Below are 23,133 nucleotides of genomic sequence, written 5' to 3'. Positions count from 1 at the left end.
AAGTCCTCATTATCCAGAGCCCAATTTATTTCATGAAAGTCACATCAATATTTGGTTGGGGTTACCCCTCTCGCACAGAGAACAAATGAAAAATGCCAAGGGTGAAAGATTTACTTGCAATTTTGGCATTTATTTAAAAATTTGGAAGACTAGCTCGTTGGACTATGCACATGTTTATATATTTAAAAAAAAATTTTTTTTAAAGAAATTTTTTTTTCCCAAAAAAAATGGTGTTGAGAAAAAGCTTTTACAGGAAAAAGTGGAAAGTCCTTCACACACTGTCAAGTGAGTAAGAGTGTAGAAGTCACATTATTAAGTAAAAAAAATATATATATACTACCCTTCAAAGTCACAGCAGGGAGTTCCTCTCTGAATCCACTGAATAGGAACATTGCTGTCTACCACCAATTAATCCCAACAACATGCTCAATGGAAGGAAGACATACTTACTTGCTAATTAGGTCTTTTGGAAGCTGTACACAATGTTCCAGACTTACAGGGTAGATAGGCACAGTAAGCAGGTGGAGCAATAAATGTGTTAGACCTATATATTTTTTTTAGACTGGTTCCAATAGAGACTTTGAAAATACAGAAGAAAAAGGCAGGTGTCTTCATTCAGCTATACAGCGACCATAAGAAACCCAGTCATGCGGAAGACGTAGTCTGACATAAAGGAGGTCTTGGAAGCGAAGTGTACATACATACATACACACACACACACACACACACACAGTATCTCACAAAAGTGCGTACACCCCTCACATTTTTGTAAATATGTTATCTTTTCATGTGACAACACTGAAGAAATGACACTCTGCTACAATTTAAGGTAGTAAGTGTACAGCCTGTAAAATAGTGTAAATGTGCTGTCCCCTCAAAATAACAGCACACAGCCATTAATGTCTAAACTGGTGACAACAAAAGTGAGTACATTTTTTTTTTTCCTTTCTTCTATTAATATGAATATTTACCATTTATTTAACTATTTAGTAAATAAATACCCTTTCTACAAACTCTACTACTTGGGTTAGTGCATGATGAGCAGTGGCGTGGTTAGGTGGCATATTGTAGCGTTACTTACCTTATCCAGGGGCCGGCCGCGGTCCTCTCTTCGAGCCGCGCGCGGTCCTGCTGCTGCACGAGCCGCGCGCGGCTCATCCGGCGGCTGCAACAGGAAGGCGGGCAGTGACCGCGAGAAGCGGTCACGTGTCCCGCCTGAATCTAAGAGCGCGCCGCGAGTCTCGGGTGCGCTCTAAAAGAAACAGTGGGAGCCTAAATTAGCAAAAGGCTCCCATTGGCCCCTGTCATACACTTACCTTTTGGGGGTGTGGATATGACAGGAGCCAATCAAATTAATTTAGAAGGTACTTATACTCACCTTTTTCCCTTAGTCCTTGCCCTATCGTGGTTTCTGTTGCAGTTCCCTTTAGCGCTTGTTGTGTTCAGTTGTGTTCCTTCGTATTGACCTTGGCTTTGTTTCTGACTACGTTATCTCTTTATCCTTATCTGTTCGCTGGCTTGCTGTTTACTGTGTACCAGACCCCGGCTAGTCCTAGTTTACGCTGTCTCTTTGTACCCTTGACCTCGGATCGTTCCTGACTGTCTCCTCTCATTTACGTCGAGTCCGGCCATTCTAAGGTCCAGTAGACGTATCTCTCCTCTGTGTTGTCTTTTGTTGAGTTGAATCCGGCTAGTTGGGGTATATTTTTGTTACACATATAGTTAGGATTAAGTGGGATTTAGGGTTGGAAAACACACAGATTCAAGATGCTTCTTGTCCAAATAGTCCACGTGGTCTCTAAGACCAGTACTAAGCCCCCCCCCCCCCAATCAGAAACACTCCCTAACTCTTACCTGTAATCCCACTGTAATGTCCTCTTTCTATCACAAAAGATTATTCTGCTCTACAAGTGTCATAACAGCACTGAAAACTACTAAAATAGATCAGAAATATACAATGAGATAACCCAAGCATCTATTTTTGTACTCGGATTTGGTTCTTTAACCTAAAAACTTTACAAAAAGGTAAAAATATTATGCAATCTGCAAATGTAACTAAACATAAATTTGGTCATTTGTTAACATTGCCATACATTTCTTGCACAAAAATTTAAGATACAATGCAAAACGCGTGTAGAATTGCAACTATTGGTGGGATAGGAATACGTTAAAAGGAGACAAAATATGCCATAAGAAATGTATTATCTTATATGTGTTTTCCCCCAACTGGTGAGCTGGCTAAACTGCTCCTAACGAGACAATGCATCAGCAAAAGGTCACAATTTTAATTGACTTAATTGACGCTTTCCAAGTTTGGTCCTAAAAACTTGGAATGTGTCTAGCCAGAGAGGATACCAAGGGAGATATATAGTATGGATATCACTACCTGTTAGTCTGTAGTTTTTCAGACTGTCGGCAGCCAGGTTGTAACAATGCCAAAAAAAAAAAAAAAAATACAAATTACTGCATATTAAAGGGTTACTTAAACAGTAATTTGAAGTGGTGATGGTGGTAGGGGTGTAGATACAGCGTTTGTGCTTGAAATGCAGCACATTCAGAGATATTTGCATTTGTGTAGCAAGGGCTTGTTACGCCACCTGCACATGTGACTTTGCCAGCCCAACAGTCTGCTCCGGACTGCCATAGGTCAATTCTGTGCAAATATTACGTACGTCATCAGCGTGCAGTGCTCTCTGGTGCCAGTTGCAATGGTCTTCTCCCTTGCATGCAGCGTTCCTACATGTGGAAGCTTACTCCTGCCTCCCTCCGTTCCTCCACTCCTTTAAAATTAACAGCGTTTTTTTGGTAATGTTAGAAATCCCTCCTCACTGCCTCCCTCAATCCTCTGACCAGAACAGAGTGTGTGCATGCACTCTGAGCTGGCAAAATGGTCCAACCAAAGTCTTCTCTAGGAGACTGGACCACGCGAGTGCAGGCATCTTTAACCTTTTCAAAACACTACCGGTTACACACACAGGCCTCTGAAGACGCTTTGTTTGGGAATAAGGTTTTACAGGCGGTGGTTAAATTATGTATTCCAACTCTAAGTGATTGCTCGTTTATCCCAGTTGTTGTGCACGGGCTCTAATCTGGAGGGGAACGCATGATTTCCACTTACTGTAAATGTATTTTTCCTTAGGATTAGAGACTTTTCACATATTTCTCTCCCTCTTTAATACATTTATTTGGTGATAAGTTTTTTGTATTTTCTGGAGGGTTTTGGTATTCCTACCACTTTTATACTAAAAAAAAGAAAGAAGTTTGGTGGAGGAACTACTGTATTTTCCCCACATATAAGCCTGTTCAGTCTGCCACGACCACCAAACATACCTGTCCACCCTCCCTGCAGCAGACATCAGCACTTATCACCAACCGAGCTCCGCAGAGAAATGCCACACCATAAAAGGAGCAGCCATATTAAGGTTTGCTCCACCTCAGGAAGGTCTTGCTTTCTGATTTATATTTATGGGGGAGGAAATGGGGATCAGGGAGAAGAGGGAATACTGCTGTGATGTCCCAGCATGCCCTCACACCACCTGCTGTATTGGGGGAGTTGTAGTCTCCCAGCGTGCACTATAGAGCCATTAACTTCACAGAGTACCGTAGCACAAGGGAGGCATGAGAATCAGAAGTCACCTCTAAAATATCAAAGTTGTTCTATTTGATGTTTAAAATATTGATTTCCTTATTTTGGGCTAAAAAAAATAGGGGTCGTCTTATACAAGGGGGCCTCTTATACACGGAAAAAAAAGACACATAAAATTCAGATCTCGCGAGAGTGAACTCTATCCCCGCAGACTAGAGTTCACACACCACCACTAGGACCACCAGGGATGGCAGCACGTCCCCCCTCCCAGTCAAGGGTAAGAATTGAGGTGGGGATATAAAAAGTTTTTTGTTTTTTTTTTAATAAAAAAAATAAAATAAAAAAAGTACATATTTAAATCTGACACACACACACACACACACACACACACACACACCCCTCAGTGAGTTAACAGACAAAGAAAATTAGAAACGTAGAACGTGACGAAAGATAAGAACACCCACACACACCCCCAACACACTGTGCCCCTCACACATACAATATGTCCAAACACTACAGACATTATGCTCCAGATACACGCTAGATCCCTTACCCAACTCTGGATCATCTAGTTTACACACACACACACACACACACACTAGATCCCTATATACAAACTGAATCATCATTATATATATATATATATATATATATATATATATATATATATATATATATATATATATATATATATATATATATACACATATACATATATATATATATATACACACACACACACACACACACACACACACACACACACACATATACATACACACACACACACACACACACACCTTACATTCCTGACATACAAACTCTGGATTCCCTATGCAGACACTACATTCCTTGTAAGCAAACACATACAACATTCTCTAAACAAACTCTCTACAACCCCTACACACACACACACATACATATACATACACATACACACACATTACAGCCCGAATGCACACACTAACTACATCCTCTATACACACTAGGCCCCCCTATACACACACACACACACACACACTCTACAGCCCCTAGCCGCACATATCATATCAACCTATTTACACAATGTCACACCCCAAGCAGCTCACTCTACACACACACACACGCAAACCCACAAGCAGGCTCCAAATATATGCACGATACGCTTTCCTGGCCCCCTTGTCCTCTGGTATCCCACTTATGGAGACACCAGAGAAAAATTAAAAGCAAACACAGCACAAGCATGTTATCAAATTTGCTTGCGCTGTGCAGAACAAATACAGGGCATTTTTCTAATGCTAGAACTCTTCAGCAGGGCTCTGCGCATTGAACCAACATGCTCACTTTCAGAGGGGGCATGCTTGTCATTAGTGATGACAAAACACAACCTTTCTGGTCCCGCCCCCTTCTCAGGGGGCCGCTGTGATTGAAAAATGTCCGGGATGAATTTCTTTCCCAGTCCGGCCCTGCCTATAGTATATATTTAAACAGAACACATGCATTGGCAATTCAGCACTTCATGATGCATAAAATGTAATCTATACCAAACAGTGGGAAACCGACCTGAGGGAGACACTAGAGGGCACGGAGTGGCAGGAGATATGGGAAGCATGCACCAAAACCACAATCTGTATAACACTTCAAGAGCAATCCTATAAAACACTATTTAGGTGGTACATGACACCGGTAAAACAGAAGCACATGGGATTGAACCCCACAGATGACTGCTGGCATGGATGTGGGGGGAAAGGAACATATATTCATATGTGGTGGGAATGCCCAGAGGTAGCAAACTACTGGCGCAATATAGTAGAACTTAGCTCCCAAATCCTACAACGACGACTGGAAATGGACCCTTGGGCGTGCCTACTCTCGAGACCCACTGAAGGCCTACCGAGGCATGAACAAAGGCTACTCAATATGCTCTACCTGGCGGCCCGCAGGGCCTTGGCACAAAAATGGTCTTGTCCAGACCTCCCGGGTATATCCCTGGTCAAAACTAAAATGCGAGATAACTATATAATGGATAAATTAACCGCCCAGGTACGAAACTCAATGCCTAAGTTCCAAAAAGTATGGGACCTATGGGAACAATACGACACCTAAGGGAGCAACCCGGGGAGCAGGGCAGCATCCACGCAGCTCAAAAAGCGGAAACCTAAAAACACGATTACTACCAATTATCACCCCATCACCCGGACGGGTGGCAGCGGCACCACCACCGGACGTGTGAGGGATCAAACTCGAAAAACACAAAGAAAACGCAACCTCAGCAACAACGGATATCTATGTACTTGTCTCTTACTACTTACCTTTTACCTTTCTTTTATTGAATGCAAGCTCTAGTAACTCATTAACTGACAAATGAGGGAATAAATCACAACACCTACTAGCAGTAGCAACTAATGGGAAGCAGGTAAACGGTCACACACCCTCCGGGGCCAGGGACCGAAACACTATTTCCCAACCCTACCCTCTAGCTACATGCTATTGTACATAGTTGATTTTGCTTGCCAACAAAATAGAAAATAACAGACGAAAATGTATAAAGGAAAAGCAACGTATAAAAAATGTATAATGTAACTTATACCGCTGACTCTCTGTAAAACTATACCAGCAAATGTGATATCAAATGCATAAATGTAAAAGCTTATACGGTAAATCTCAAAATCGTCTGCTCAAAAATAAAGAATTTAAAAAAAAAAAAAAAAATGTAATCTATACACTGAAATAGCCAATGTGTCATTTTTTAATTAAGGGTGACCTTTAAAACATTTAAAATTAATTTCTTACAACAAACATACCTGAGCACCAGAATCCTGAAATTCCTTGCAAGCTTCTGGAAAGATATCATACGCAACAACAGGGTAGCCATGTTTCAGGAGATTTTTTGCCATTGGGCTACCCATGTTACCAAGCCCAACAAATCCAATAGGAGTTTTGGAGGCCATAGACCTGTACACTAAAGCAAAAAAAAAATAAAGTAGTATGAGCTACATATTAGAACAGTTAAGAAAAGTTACATTTCATATAACTGTAAATGAAAGCAGATCATTAACCAACAATTGCAGGGATGGGAATGATGTGAATCCCATAACTCAAAGCATACAGAGGAAAAAAAAAAAAAAGAGAGAAAAAAAAAAAAGTGGGCTTCTGAAACATAAAACCAATCCATTACCATAACAGACGTCTCCAGAGTACTGTTGATCATGAAACATTATTGACCTAGGACTCAAGGAAGAGTCTCTCTCCTGGTGTCTGACAAACAAGTTATTCCTGATGATGTAGCTTGATGCATCAATATAGACAATATATGTACACTGTGCCAGCGTCTGTTGGCATCAATCTAGCCAACATGTGGCACACACATACTTATCTTAGTCTTGTATGCCTTTAAATTAGACATTCATCTAAAAAACCTCCCAGGTTCCCACAGCTTCAGGAGTCCACTGGACTTTAATAACTAGCAACATTTTATTTCCTATAGACATTACCTGGCAATCCTACTGTATTTGTAAAGTGCAGCACTTTCTGACTGAGTTTCTACTTCAGAGTAACAGTCACCTCATTTTAGCATGGAGAAAACATGATCAATGCACATGTTGGGATCAGTGGCGTACATATAGGGGTCGCAGCTGCGACCGGGCCCGTCAATCCAGGGTGCCCCGGCAACCATCCATTGGGGTCCATGCTGTTAGGGCCACCCGATGGGTATGGATTTTCAGGGGGCCCGGTCGGCGCTGCGGCGCTTTAACAGCACGACCGGGCCCCCTGTGATGACATCACACGCTGGGAGGAAGTGACTGCCCCGGTCACTCCTCCCAGCATACACAGAGCCCGTGCAGGAGGAATCAGTGGGAACTCTGACTCCCATCACCCTGAGCCACCAATGGACCCCAGCGAAAGTCACCCTCCTGCAGCTAAAAGGTAGGAAACAGGAGGGTGACTTAAACATTTTGTATATGTGTATATGTCTGTCTGTCTGTATGTATCTTTCTGTGTCTGTGTGTGTGTCTGTGTCTGTGTGTGTCTTTGTATGTATACAATCTCTGTGGGGGGAGGGGGCTCATGGATCAGTATCGCACCGGGGCCCCATGAATTGTTTGTACGCCACTAGTTGGGATGGTAATAGACTATATTGTAATCATAATAAAATTGAGTGAGCACTGCAGTAGAATTGAGCCTAGGATATTTAAATGTTCAGTTATTCTCCACTGGGGCTTCAGCATGGCCCAGTCTCATTGAAGTGGTCTGGGTGCAGTGTCCCAGTTGCACTTAGTCCTGCAATGTAAATCATTCGAGTTTGAGAAACTGCAATAAGGACATTGCAGGACTAAGACTGGCCTTTGTGGCTGTAAATCAGCCACTAGAGGCACTTCCTGGTTGCTAATGGACTTTTGGTCCCCTAAATGACGCTGCATTAGTAAATTCCCAATAAGAAAGCATTGAAGCAATGCTTTTCTATAGAGAAGGCCTAATGGCGCATGGTGCTGGCTGCACATGCGCATTAGCCCCCCACAAATGACAGAGGAGGCGGATCGCAGAGGGCGCTAGAATCAGGTTAATGACTAAAGGTCTTTTTAACCCTATAGCTGCTTAGGGAAATTGTCACATCCCAGAATTTTAAATACAATGTTTAAATTATCCACTATTTATGAAATCTATGTTTTTGAGGTCTTAAAATGTACAAATCCAAACTTAACTGTAATGTCAACTACAAAATATTTAACATTTGAAGGGATAAAGAATAAGGTTAGTATTGAATAATTTATAGAGGAGAAGAATAGGTAGTATTGAATAATTTATAGAGGAGTGACAGTTCTTTAGGCATGCAAGATGGGAGATCAGGGATGACAAATTGTCTGGACACTAGATCAGAGTTAGGCAACCTTCTGCATTCCAGATGTTGTGAACTACCACTCCCAACACTCTTACAATTATAATGCTGGCAAAGCATCCGGTAATATGTAGTCCACAACATCTAGAGTGCTGAGAGTTGCCTACCCATGCCGTAGATGGCAGTGAGTCAGACATTCCCTACTGTCACAAATGACACAGGGGCTGACTTCCTATATGTGAGGCTCATGGAACTTGACAAATCACACCATATTCCATGTTCATATATACAATTCTCAGGTGTGAATATGACCGCTCTGCTGCACAAACACTGCCGTGACTAAAAATGAGCAAAGTCATCTTGGAATTTGCGTCTGTAAATACTGACACATACACCATTGCAGTAATGACCTCTGGGCAAAGAAAGAGAGGAGTCATTTATAGCAAAGGCCTTCAGAACACATTACTGTCAACCCAATAACATATGACTGCTTCTATACCGGTTAAAGACTGAATGTGAATTAGGCGGAGATTAAAGGCAACTTTCTAATAGCCCCAGGTGACAGGGGACGATTAGTCACTCTCTGGTCCAAAAAATAAAATCTTTATGAAATGCTCATAAAGACTTCGTTGGAATTTCACTGAAATTCCAAACCAGCCCAAAAAATATCACAAGACACAGCAGGGACTTCTTTCCCTTATGTATTTTTCCTACACTTGACAAAAAGAAAATCCACATGGGGACGGATCACCAAACTGTTCAATTGAAGAGCGAGCCTGGGCACATCAAGGAGCTTCCCAAAAAGTCAGTCTTTATTTAGGGAACAGCAACATTTCGGCTTGTGTATCAAGCCTTTATTAAGCCGTCTTTATTACCGCTAAATATACAAACCGAAATGTTGCTGTACTTTGAGCCCTAAATAAGGACTGACTTTTGGGAAACTACTCTCTATGCTCAGGCTCACTCTTGAAAGTTTGACACAAAGATGGAGCTACCTCCGGGAAGCACGATAGCTGAGCAGAAGAAGGCTCTGTCTTTGGTCCTGCGGTCTCACAGGAGTACAGCATTGATGTCATCTCCTGGCAGATAAAGAACCAGCAGTTAAAGAGGACCAGCAGGAAGAAAATGGCAGTGGCTGCAAGGGATAGGTTCAGGTAAGTAAAACTCACCCTGGGGGTGGAGCCAAGCCACTGAACCGAGCGGCCGCATGACACTTAGGCTCCGAGACGACCAAAACGTATATTACCGCATAAAAGGGTTTCTTACGCCCCAAACTACCGACAAATCACCCGAGCCCCGACCCACCGGCCATGGGGAAGAAAAACAAAAAACTGAGGTCCGAAAAACCGCATATTGGCATGAATATAGGAGATCTGTGGCGCCAGGCCCGGAGTGGAGAAGTGCCCAAGATGGCCGACGGCTCAGACGTGGACACCGAAATCTCGGAGGATTACTCCCTGGGAATGGTAGAGGGGAGCACAGTGAAGTGGCAGACCACCAAACCCTCCATCTCTCCACCGGAATCTGCTCCAGTGACGACCGCAATCATGAGAGAGCTCCTCGCGGAACTCAGGCAGAACCTCCAGGCCGACATGGCCCAACTCCGACAAGAGGTGCGGGGCCTAACAAACCGCATGGGAATCATAGAAAGCGACGCCCGCAAAACTACCCACAACACCGCCCAACTGCAGCCGGCTGTACAGGAGCTACAAGTACAACAAGCTAGAACCGAACAGAAACTGGCGGCAGCAGAAGATCAGAGGCGCAGCCTGAACCTAAAAATAAGAGGTATAACTGAGGAAACCTCGGAGACCGAAATACCACACCTGCTGCGGCGACTCCTTGCAGCGCTGCTGCCACCCAAGCAGGCAAAACAGGTGGGCCTGGAGGGGACATTCCGCCTGCCAAAATCGTCGAAAGCACCGCGCGCGGCTCCCAGAGACCTACTGCTGAGATTCCGGAGCAGCAAAGATAGGATGGCAGTTATGGGCGCTGTCCGAAACAACTCACCTTATGCCTTTGAGGGCATGCAGCTCTCGTTTTACCGGGACTTCTCAGGTTACACCATGTGTTGGAGGAGGTCACTGCAGGCCTTCACATCCCTGCTGCGAGCCAAAGGCATCTCATACCGCTGGAAATTACAGCACGCTGTGGAGGTCCACCATGGATCTGCAACACACTCTGTCCGGGATCTACGTGAAGCGAGTGACCTGCTACCTATCCTGGGTCTGTCAAAGGAGGCCCTGAACACAGCCAATCAGCACACCACGACCCCAACAGCCCACACATGGAACCCGGACTCGGTGCTCCCTTTTGTGGCGATCACCACTTGACTGGCCGCGGACAGATGGAAGAACACGGAGAATCCCAACCCAACGGGCCTGGAGGCCACACGAACGTTTGACACTTAGATGCTCCTAGTAACTTTATTTGTGTTATACTAATTTACGTTTTACTTCATGGTTCAACTTTGTTTTTCACCCTTTTTCTTTTCTATGGGTTACGCGACCGGTCACAAGACGTAGGGGACTGAGACCCAAGACTACCCCCCCATTCCTCATGTAACAACAGGCACACTCATGCACGACAGGGAAGAGACACCACCCCTTCGAGCTGCCTACATCCATCACTGGTCGACCAGGTATAAACCTCACGATCACGGGCCCCAACCATGCCCTCTAATACAACCTTGCCTTCGGGCTAAGAGCAAACACAGGCTACCATTATGGGTTTGCGGCATTCGCCCAGGGCTCCCCCTAAATGTAATCGATGCACGGACATCCTCCTGTCCCCGGTGGGGTATCCTATCACATGAGACACGACCACTAGACATCATACACCCCTACCTGACTCAAACCAACTGAGACTCATATATACACCCTTAAGCTGAGCTGTCCACTATAAGTCATAATGTCACATTCTTGTACCTATAATGAGAGACCTCCTATGGACTTAATGTGTCAATGACTCACAATCTCCGAACAGACATACCAAGAGTATATATTTAATATCAACGCCTAGGTAACGACTGGATAGACAAGATAGCCAGCCAGATGGCCCCATGATCTTTACCTTTCTATAAAAATAAAAATGTGCATTTCATTATGTGCCCAGTACAATCAAACTGTTGTCATTTGAATGTGTGCTGTTGTGGCAAATTTTTCTGCTTACTGTTCCCTTGCACAAATAAAATAAAGAATTAAAAAAATAAAAAATAAAAAAAAAGTAAAACTCACCCTGCACTCCGTGGCTACCTCACTGCAAGTGGCAGTCACCATCTGGGGTATTTGCAAAATATGTACCTGCAACACAACGCTCCAGACCATACATGCACAACTCATACTCTTGGCAGACTGACACATGCAGGTCAAGATGTAAACGAGCTACGTCAGCTATTCAAGATAAATATTGTTCTACAGATCATTTGTTTGCTGGAACAGAGCAGGGAAACTTACAGGCACACCACTGTACAACAACCCAAGGAAGGGTATGTTAGTTTGGAAGAAGCAATCAAGGAAAAGGCTAAACAGGATAAGGACATCATCTGTAGATTTCATAACTAAAGCACTGGTGGTTTTGCTTAGCGATTTAGATTGATTGCATGTAAAGTGAAGTCACTAAGGCATCTAGTTACTAGTAGAACAGGATCAAAACAACCATCATGGACATGGTTACCAGATTACAGGGGGATGTATCCAGTAGAAATTACACAGATACGATCTGGTGACACCTTGGCACTCTACTTGCATTTAGCCACGCAGTATATCTCCCAACTCCAGTGTCCTGTGAATCTGCACGCTGGTGGGAGAGAGGGAACGGTCTTACTTTAAAAGGAGCATTGTCACCGTCTGGGGACTTTGCAAAGACCCCAATGGTAATTGTAATAAGTGGGGAGATGTGATTAACAGTCAAACTGTATGCCAATCATAGGCGTGCGCACGGGGTGTGCCCGGGCACACCCTAATCCCCGCGGCACGTCTATGTATGGAGTCCGGCAGGGGAGATCTCAGGATCTCCCCTGTCGGCTCATGCAGAGCCAGCGCTATCCGAGCGCCAGCTCTGTTTTAAGCCTCCCTCCCCACCGACCCACAGGCAGGGAGGGAGGCAGGAGAGGACCCGGGGAGCTCAACCAGCAGTTCCGCCGGGTTCCTCTCGCGAGATCTGAGCGTTGCCGCGGCTCTGCAGGCTAGAGTTCACTCTCCACTGGACCACCAGGGAAGGCAGCAGCAGAAAGGATCCCCTCTCCCAGGCATAATGTAAAAACGGAGAGGGGATATTAATCAATCTGCCCCACCTCCACTGGACCACAGAGGAAGGCAGCAGCAGCAGCAAGCCCCCCCCCCCCCCCTACATAAGGTAAGAAGGGAGGGGGGATATTTACTAAACGGACCCCACACAATACACACAATCCCCCAAACATACAGCACCCACACACAGCACCCACATACAGCACACAAACAGCACCCCCCCCCCACACACACACAGCATCTGCACACACATCACCCTTACACACACACACACACACAGCAGTATATAGGTGTGTGTATATAAGCGGCGTGTGTGTTTGTGCTCTAGGGTGGACACCCTTATACAATAGGCTGTGCACGCCTATGATGTCATTGAAGTGTTATTGTGTTCTAATACAGGGATTCAAGCCCCCATTCTACCCTTAGGCAATAATGGAGTCCTCTGTGAAGCACATGGCCTTTCACCAGGCAAAATCAGTTTGGTTATTGATAAACTCCTCCTCCATTCCCTTCCAATGCAATCGCCCTTCCCTCAGGAGGCACTCTGGTTCTGTTACATCCTAAGGGATTGACTGAGGGAGGTGTGTCCAGCAGAAGGAGGGGCTAACCTGTTTAAGGCCCTGTGAATAGCAAGTTTTCTGTCTCTTTGAATTACCTCTCTTCACCTTCTCTCTCTCCACTATACACACCCTCTCTCTCTCACTCTCAGCTGACGATCAATGGAGTGGTAACTGTATCACGTGTCTATGCCTGTTTTACTATGTTAATTTAGCCTACTTTCCATTCAGTCAATGACTAGTTTTAGTAGCAACATATACTAGCCTATTTCAAATGTATATGTAGTGTTTATTTGTTTGATTAGCCTCTATTAATAAATTTTATTGAATTGCCGAAAAGCAAGGAGTGTGGACTCTGACTTTACACTCGGTTTTTAAAGTTATTTTTAGTTAGTTATTATTCATTCCAAGTTTACTCCAACTTGCGAGTTAAATGTTTATTACAGTAATATCACCACAGGGGGTCTTGCTGTAGCAGAGAAAGTAAGTACTACTTACCTGAATCTTTCCGTCGCGGGCACCGCCATCTTCCTCTGGCAGGTGCGCTTCAGCGACAGGAGCGGACGTCACTGATGTACTCGTGCGCATGCATGCCAAGAGCCAATTCCCTGCAGCCATCACTAGTGATGGGTGGGGGTGATTGACACTTCTAGACAGTGGTAACTCCGCCCATTGTCTAAGATAGCCAGATATAGGAAAAATACATAAGACAAAGTAGTCCCTATTTTGTCTTGTGTTTTTACTTAAAAAATAAATGGAAAAAAAAAAAGGGAGTAGGTAAGACGAAGTGATTGGGAAAAGATAAGTACGGTGTGACCGTGCCGTTCTGGGGGTTTAAATAATTTACAAAATCATTGAACCTCAAAGTTGACCAGAAGGTACCCTTCCGCGTAGTCGCCATTTCTTTGTGTTAATGTGGAAGCCTCAGACTGGTCATCAGTGATTGCCTGACAGCATCAGATGATGCACTCGGACCATCACAAGTGTCCCACTAGTTTTTGATATATAAATGCATAAGTAAGATACCTCAATCAAGTTTAGCATTTATGGTAATTACAGTGTCCCTTTACTCTTAAAATAACAAAGAAACAAATGTTTTGTTTGTTTAGGTTTTTGCCATCAAAATAGCAAAATGTAGCTTGTGAAATTGTTTTTATAGATTAGCTCCCAGGGGTTAAAACTAACAGTTAAAAAACAAAAAACAGGACCTAGTTGAATTCCCAATCCCCTAAGAAACCTGTCCAAATGCTTTCTAAGTGGGCGGGGCACAACCATGGGGTGGGGGGGGGGGTGTCTGTCTCCCTCATCCCCCACCCATCCCTCATCTGTTTTTTACCTTATACCGGATACCCTTTTCAGAGTATGGGTAGGGAGCCCTGTATACAAATCTTGTTGCCCCCCCCCCCCCCCCCTCCCCTATGTGTGTTTTTTCCTCTTTCCCCTCTTCTCCACCTTTTCTTCTTACCCTTTGTCTGAAAGGCTGGTCCCCTCGGACTTCATTCAACACAAACCCACACAGCAGAACTACTCCAATGGGTACCTAGCCTACGTAACCTTACGACTCTAAACCCCCTTTAAGAAGCACCACCATGGGGGCCAATAGTCCCTCCATGCAATATCAGCACTTTGGGTTTAACCTGCAACACATTCCGAACCCCTCTGAGCTTACTCACCCCATACCTAATGAAGATGTGAATCTTCCTCCTCCAGCTTTCTACGTAATCATCTCTCTCTCCCAGATTCATTTATTCTACTTATTCCTTTACGTTAAGGAAAATACCACAGCTGCGTTGTCCTTAGTATAATCAATATACCTATTTGTACCCGAAACCATATGTACCTTTGGTATACCTTGATGTTTGAATTACCTGTACCTATGTAATCTGCTGTACACTCATGTGACATGCTTTTCAATTTTTGATACCAATGATAAATGTATTTTTCCTGAAATGTATTCTGTAATTCCCACTTTTCCAACCAAATACTGGAAAAAAAAACCAAAAAAAAAAACCTAGAATTCCTAGATTATCCTCTTTATTTAAATATGTAGGTTAAAGGTTTATCCCAAGCAAGATATCCACTTTAGTGATTTGAAGTGGTCATGGTGCTTTGAGTTTGTATGTGCAGCGTTTCGCTATGAGACCATGCACATAAGGAGTTTAACCCCCTTTGCTGCAGGAGTCGCCGCTCCACTGCCAGACACGTCAATGGGGTGTCAACCAGTCCGGAGTTTCAGCTGGCTAATGGTAATCCTGTGCATTTTCATATATGAAATTTACTTGGAACACCAGACCACTCACACGTTACTGAAAAATCCTGTAAGTGATATAATGGAAACCACATACTAATGAACCAGTGGAAGACATGCACATTTTAGATATTCACTAAATTCTGATTTGTAGAGAATTGAAATACAATTGGAAAATGTGAGGCTTTAAAAAGGGACAAGCAGCAACACTCTCTCTCTCACACACATACATATATATATATATATATATATATATCAGAGTTTAGTGAATAAGACCAGAGTCAGAACTATGCACAATTTCTCCCTATTTAAATGTCTTAGATGTGCATGAAGAATCAGTGACATTGACCTCCCACTTCCATGGCCCCAGTGATACAGTCTCCCACTGCACTTCCAATAAATCACAACGTGGAGGTTACATAGGCCAAGAAGCATGTGGAAATGACATTGAGAGGGACTGCCACAGAACCAGACTCTTGTTTTCCAAGTGGAAGGTGGGCACTAAATGGTTATGCAACAGCAGCCTTTGTTTAAGACAAAGACAGGGGGACCATAAGTCTATAAAGCAATAAGCCCCATAGGAGTGAAGGCTTACCCACTGCAAAGCGTGCATGTCTGCTGACAGCACAGACCAACGCACTGCTAGATTTCCTGAGCAGGGCTGCCATGCTTCTTCCTCCCTGCTGACCTCCACTTCTAGGCTCCTTGTTTGGACGCCCTCTGTGTGACGTCCTGATGGAACAGACTGACACGGTGCGCAGCCAGTCAGAGCCTGAGCTCAGCTTCCATAGCCAGTTATGACAATGCAGAGGGGCAGACCCATCACACGCCCACAGCTTCAGTCCGCCTGGGAACCTCCCCTCTGTGGGCAACCCCGGATTGGCTAAGGAGCTCCATGCCCCTTTCCTGTGCTCCCTCAATGGCACCTGTTATTGGGAATGCCATGGTAACCACCTGCCTGTAAAAGGCAAGTAAAGTTATCAGGGAATTGCCATGCCTTGATTATCAGCTCAGAGCATAGCAGTCCTGAGACATAACTGAAGGGTCTGCCTTAGCTATATGGGTAGACCTCTGTTAGACTGCAGCTCCCATCAGCCATGACTAAACTAGTGGCTGTCAGGCATGATGGGAGTGTTAGTCCACAATGCTGGGGTATTAGTGACTTCATATCCTAGATGCAATGACAGAAGGATCATTCATCAAGAAATACCCGAGGAGATTATTAATTATTGCAATGTTGCTTGCTTTGGCTGCTGCCAAATTCAATATGGGGTTTGTTTATTTATTACTAGACTGAAAATTGTGGGGAGAATTGACAAAGGGACCTGTAAATTTGAGCTTTGTAGGGGATCATTGCAATGTTGAAGCACCAAATAGCTTCTTCTTTTTTTCCCAGTGGTACATGAAGTATTGGTAATTCAAAGTGACATGCAAAATTTAACTCCAAGTGGTAAAACATAGCTCATCTGTAACTGTTGCAGAGTTTGATTTTTACTTTGCAAACATAGTATATTGGATCTCTTCTACTCTCTCATATTACAGCACAAAGCAAAGGAAGTGGAAGGAATCTTTCCAAACACTGGCTTATCATTTATGCCTATTGCAGGGTGACGGGCTGCCTCACTATTGCAGGGTGACGGGCTGCCTCACTATTGGGGCGGATCCAGAACTTAATCTCGGGAGAGGCACTGGTAGGAACACTCCAGGCACAATAATCACTACAGCTCTCTGTAGTGGTTATGGTGCCAGGAATGCCAAGGCCCACTCCCAGAGTAAGTAGTCAAACCATTTAGGAACAGTTTGACAACTTCCCTGGGGTCTGCCGGGATAGGTTCTGTAGTAAGGGATACGGGCAGTAGTGTGTGGGGGGGGGGGGTTAATGTGTGTGTGGGGTGCAGTGTATGTGTGTGTGAGGGGTGTAGTGTGTCTGTGGGGTGCAGTGTATATATGTGTGCACGTGTGTGTGTGTGTGAGGAGTGCAGTGTGTGTGAGGGGTGCAATGTGTGTGTGTTTGTTGGATGCAGTGTGTGTGTGAGGGGGGCTGTGTGTGGGAGAGGGGCAGTGTGTGTATGTGTAGGCAGTTCAAAGCATATATATTTCCAGATTTTTTTTTTTATTAAAAATAAATGTACTTTATATCCCCCTCTCCTTTCTTACCATTGCCCAGGGAGGGGGGACATTTCCTGTAATACCTGGTGGTCGGTGTTGAAGCCCTTGTGGCGTGGTGGAGAAACCCTGGTGGTTCAGTGGGGAGTAAACTCCAGCCTGCAGCCAGGGGGCTAGAGTTCATGGTAACAGCTGCAACGTTCCGAGCTCATGGGGATAGGACCCAGCGGAGCTGCAGGTCAGAGCTCCAGGGTCTTCTCCCTTACCCCATCTCAGTACCAGCGGGCCAGTGAGTCTCTGATCTCTCCTCCGTACTGTGCAGGCACACAGCAGGGCGCTGGTCCTGCATGGGAGATGGAGAGCCTCTGCTGTTTACTATATTACTATTTTTACTATTTTCTTGGGGGAGAGGGGGGGATAGGGGGCATGTTGATTATGCTAAATGCATGTATACCTTTATATTGATGCAAAGTTTCAAAAAACCACCTCAAAACTTCATGAGAATGGAAGACTGAACTCATAGCCTCCTTGCACCATAACTGCTCCAACAAACTGCAGTGGTCATGGCAATTCATATTCTTTTTAATCCCTTTATCCCCCTCATCACTTTATTGAAATAGCAAAAAAAAAAATCCTGACCACATCCACAATTTTGTCAAATACTGAGAGTAAAAAATAAAGCAGTTTCTCTCATCATTAGAGAAACAAAGCCAGATAATCTGGAAAGTTTGATATCAGGAACAAACTAGATACATTGAAGTCTGCTGACAGAATCCTATAGGAACGTAGTTTAGTAAAGAGCAGCCCAATACAGTCATTACTCATGTAGTGCTAATTTAAAAGCATACAATCCTTTTCTTACAAAACTTTTTTTTAAAATACATGACAACCATCCATAGAGTAGTGAAAAGATGGGTCTTTGAAATTGCAGAACACACAAGACCTAAAATGTATTAACATTTAATATGTCTGTGGGGGGGGGAATAAAGATTTACCACTAAATTCAGCAAAAATCTGTGATGGCCAAAGGAACTCAAAATGCCCCTTATGAAATGGTAAAAGATCTCTTTGATTGACGAATTGAATGCCATGATAAAGGCCAGATTTACTCTCTGTGCTGCCCCTAGGCCAGTTTCCTCAATGAACCCCTATCCTTCATATGTGCAGATATGCAAAACGTTTGGTGCATGTGACTGGTTAGGCCAGGCGAATGTGCCTGTCAGGATCCTATTTTATTCTGTTACTTTAAAACAAGTTCCAGCTCTCCACCACTAGTGGCCTCCCTAACCACTAACTTTGGAACTTAGCTGCAACATTCCTCACCTGCCTAGACTAATTACATATCCTACATAAGGCTACATACACCCTGCTCACAACAGGGCCTTTACAATGAAGTTGATGCTTATCCTGAAAGACTTCTGTTCCTGGCTCTGACTGATGTGTTACCATCCTGGTTTATTCTATTAAGCTTAGTTATTTCCTACCTGATCTTCATTGTGTTCCTTTGTTACCAACCTCCATTCCCAACCTGAACTCCATTACAACCCTGCTATATCCAGCCAACCAGCTTTATTCCAACCTGCTCCAAACCAGTCTAACCTACGCTTCTATCCTGCCAATCAGTTTACTCCAACCTGCATAACACCAATCTGGACTTTGCCTCTAATATTGCAAGGAGGTATTTTCAAACTTTATCAGTACTCCTTCCAAGAGGGGGCTTATTCACTAAAGTCGTCTTTTCCTATTTTCCTGAAACCTTGTTGTTCTGTCCTATTTTATACTTGTTCCTCTATATTCAACCTATACTTTTTATCTACCTACTTTCTGTTTATAATCTATAAAAGGCATATTGCCTAAATGTTTCTCATTTTCCTTCTCCCTATAATTTCATTTAGAGGATTTCCGGTTTCTTTATGTCTAAATTCACCAATAAAGCCTCTAATGTTAACTCTGGCCAAAGTCTCTTGCCTGATCTGCTCAAGATCATGACCGTACCTCATTTTGGGTATGATTGGTGAATGTGACTGGATCAGTGGGGCAGGGCTGTAAAAGGTTGGTGTGAGCAGGGTTGTTGGGGGTGATGGCCCATTCCCTTTGTAAACCACGCTGAAGTGTTCATAAACCTATTACATATAACCTCTCATAGTGCAGTGGTTATCACATTACCAAGTCCCAGTTGGAGCCTCTTTTTTTTTTTTTTTTTTTTTTTTCCCTTTCTTCGCTGGTTTGGGCTGGAAAAATCCCTTGATAGAAGATTTAGTCTGTGTATGCCCACTACGTTCTCAGTACCTTTTTAGTAGAGGCAAAGTCCTGAACAGATCAATTCTTTGTCCCCTCTAGGTTGTTACGCATAGTTTTGTAATGTCCTCTTCCTGCGGTCGACGTTGGCAGGACTGATTATTGCAGGCGCCTGCTGGTTCTCCAGTCCTGTCGAATCTCTGTGTTTCGTTTGGTACTTTTTATCGATGTTGTGGTGGAGATGCCCCAGTTGCAAAGTAGTCTAGTGCCCTCTGCGATATCCGACACTGCATGTAGTTTGCCGTCTCGGGAGATCAGGAGCTTAGCCGGGAAGCCCGAGCGGCATGGGATCTTCCTGTTCCTCTACAGTCATTTCATGGAATGCCCCCCTTCTACGTAATGTTTCTGCCGATAGATCTGCAAAAATCTGGATGTGCCTGTACTGCTGTGACCTGTTGGCGCAGAGGATGGTCTCCTTGACATGAAAGTAGTGAAGTTTGGTCAGCATGTCCCTGGGATGGTAGTGGGTAGATGCTGTGGTTTTGTCACACTGTGTGCTGCCAACGGGATTTTTTCTGGGATCCCCCAGATCCTTAGGTTTTGCCAGCGGGATCTGTCTTTACGGTCCAATGCCTTCAATTCCTGCTTTTCTAGCCTTGTTTCCATTTCCTCCACCTTATCAGCAAAGCAGTTTTACGCTTCCGTGAATTCTGCTATTTTGGTTTCGCTGTGCGGTTAACCAACTCCAATAGGTGTACCGTAGCTTGAATTCTGACTGCCATATCGTCCAGCATTCGTTGGAATATGTCCCCCTGGATGTGCATGGTCTCTTATGGGGATTGTAGCGTAGAGACGTCTGTCATCTCCACTGCCGTCGCCATCTTGAGTGTGCAGCGCTGCTTGTCTGGCACCTGTCTTTTTAGCCGTGAAAAAGGAGTGCTTGTCTCTGGCATTCACCGTTTTCCTTGTACCCCTCTGTGACATAGTGGGTTCACCAATAGTGAGGTATGTTTTTAAGCTTATTTATCTGCTGTAATTCTCACTTTTGACCTTGGAGGAACTCAGAGCACAGGCTCCACTCCTGACTATCTTTATTTTTATATTGCATCAAAATAGGCAGACAAAACAAGGGTTCAGAGTTAAAGCAGTCGAACCTTATAAACAAACTAGTGGCATTGAATAACATAGGATGGTGTAACACATCAAAGGTGGGTTTTTGGAATAGGTTAGGTAATCGCGTGGTACAATAGAATGAATGTATACAAAGTTTTGAGAACATTGCAGGTTTTGTGTGTAACCTCTACCTCTCATCACATAAATGACTTTGTGTCGGATGTTCAGCTGCGTCAGTGGGTTGGGTCTGTCACAGGACCTTTTGGCTACGTAGTGGCGTGGGTTTCAATGGTTGAGGACGATCAGGGTGCATGCAGTTAGTGCATACTGGGTACGAGGGGAGAGACTGGGGGGGAGGAGTTTCAGGGCGGCTCTCCTGTCTTTACTGTTCAAGCCAGCAAGATGCTGGATTCCCTTACTGTGGCACTGGACTGTAAGGGAATGTAGTATCCCTCCTCCCAAGCCATAGGTAAGAAGCAAGGAGGAGGGAATAAACTTAAATATTTTTTTTAAAAATCGCTCACCCCCTTTCCTACCCCACAAATTTACACACCCACACTGCATCCACTTTATACTCTCTCACACACACACTGCATCCACCATACTTCATCCTTGTAGTCAGACTTGGGGTTAGGCCCTGTGGCAGAATTCAGGACTGCGTACTGTGGGTCGACTCAGGGCTGGGCCATGACCTGTATAAGGGATTCTAAAATATCTGAATGCAGCCTTGGGTGTGTGAGTGGAGTCTGCTTGTGGTGTTGCATGTGCAAGGATGTTGTATGTTTCTGGGATGTTGCTTGTTGGGTTGTGTGTGTGTGTGTGGTTGCGTATGTTGGGGGCTGCTCGTAGAGTTGCGACTTGGTGTGCCAACAAGTTCAAGGCCCCTCCAGCAGAGTAGAAAAACATTATAGCACACCCTGTGGCCACATATTTTAATCAAAGGGAGGCATGGGAAGCTGCCCTATCCCCACATGCAACTACCATATAGGGTGTGTGGCATCCAAGAGTCAGGGCATCACATTTCTAGCTACACCTGACTGAAGTCAAGCAAAAACAAATTAGTGTTTGGGTGGGTCAGTGTCAGGGATCTGTCAGTGTGTCCATTTGTGGGGGGTTCAGGCTCTGTGTCAGTCTTTGTGGGGGTTTGGAATCTGTTTGTTCTGCATCATGGTCTGTGTCACGGGGGGGGGGGGGGGGATATGGGTCTGAGTCAGTTTGGGGCAGTCAGGGTCTATGTATCCATGACTCTGTGAATCTGCATTTTTATGTTTCTGTCAGTGTCTTTGTTACTTTGTGTCTGACTTTTTCAGTGCCTCTATTTCTGTCAGTGTATCTGACATTGTCTTTATTTGTGTCTTTCAATCACTGTCAGTGTCTCTGCATCACTTTCAGGGTCTTTTTTAAAAAAATATATATATATTTATTTTTCTTTGCCAGTGCTTGTATGTCAGTCTTTTCCAGTGTGTGTATGTGTGTGTGTATGTCTGTGTATTTCAATATCTGCATACCTGTCAGTGTTTTTGCTATTCTTTGTGTGCCACTAGTGCCTTTGCCAGTAACTGTGTGTCTGTCTCAGTCTGTAACAAGAAATCTATATGGAAGTTGTATTCATGACATGAGCATTTTTTTTTCTACAGAAGCCTAATCATCAAGCGACCAGAGGGGCTATTAACTCCATTTGGCCTATTGAAGTAGCAAAAGAGTACCAGGCACTGCAAAGATGTTTTTTTGACTTTATTTAAGGAATAAAAAACACAACATTTCAGTCAGTTACTTTTCACAAATGTGTGTGTATATTCATTCCTCCAAAAAGGTAGCAGAACTCTCGGATTTAAAAGTCCAAAATGTATTGGTTCAAAAAATGTTATATTTCATCCTGATGAAAGTCCTCTGTGAAGGACTGAAACGCTGATCAATTTTTTTTTTAATTTTAATTAACTTTGAACTAATACATTTTGGACTTTTAAATCCGAGAGTGCTGCTACCTTTTTTGGAGGAATGGATACTCCTAGCCTTGGTATGCTAGCAACTGGTCACTATTATATATACAGCCCTCCATAACTATTTCAGTGGACTGGCTCTCCAGAACAAATTAGTTTGACACCCCTGACCTAAATGAGAAGGATTTGGGAATTGTTACAGGCAACAATGTCCAATTTCATTCAGCAGTTGCTTATCCAGTAAGTTATAACCATCCATAAAAAAGACATTAATTCTTGGGA

The 23,133-nt window shown here is 43.9% G+C and overlaps 1 protein-coding gene across 1 annotated transcript in view; it reads right to left on the bottom strand.

Annotated features, from left to right (window-relative positions):
• Positions 1–16,208, bottom strand: part of HIBADH (3-hydroxyisobutyrate dehydrogenase) — a 117,616-nt gene extending 101,408 nt beyond the window's left edge. Inside the window, exons 1-2 of the mRNA XM_063452338.1 lie at positions 16,050–16,208; positions 6,370–6,527 (exon numbers count right to left, since the gene is read on the bottom strand). Coding sequence (XP_063308408.1) covers positions 6,370–6,527; positions 16,050–16,122 — 231 coding nt within the window. The 5' untranslated portion in view covers positions 16,123–16,208. The remainder of the gene's footprint in view (positions 1–6,369; positions 6,528–16,049) is intronic.
• Between the last annotated feature and the right edge of the window lie 6,925 nt (positions 16,209–23,133).

The sequence above is a fragment of the Pelobates fuscus genome, chromosome 4 (assembly GCF_036172605.1).
Source record: "Pelobates fuscus isolate aPelFus1 chromosome 4, aPelFus1.pri, whole genome shotgun sequence".
Taxonomy (NCBI): Eukaryota; Metazoa; Chordata; class Amphibia; order Anura; family Pelobatidae; genus Pelobates; species Pelobates fuscus.
The sequence above is the reverse complement of the archived record's forward strand: the minus strand, read 5'-3'. Positions and strand labels throughout refer to the sequence as shown.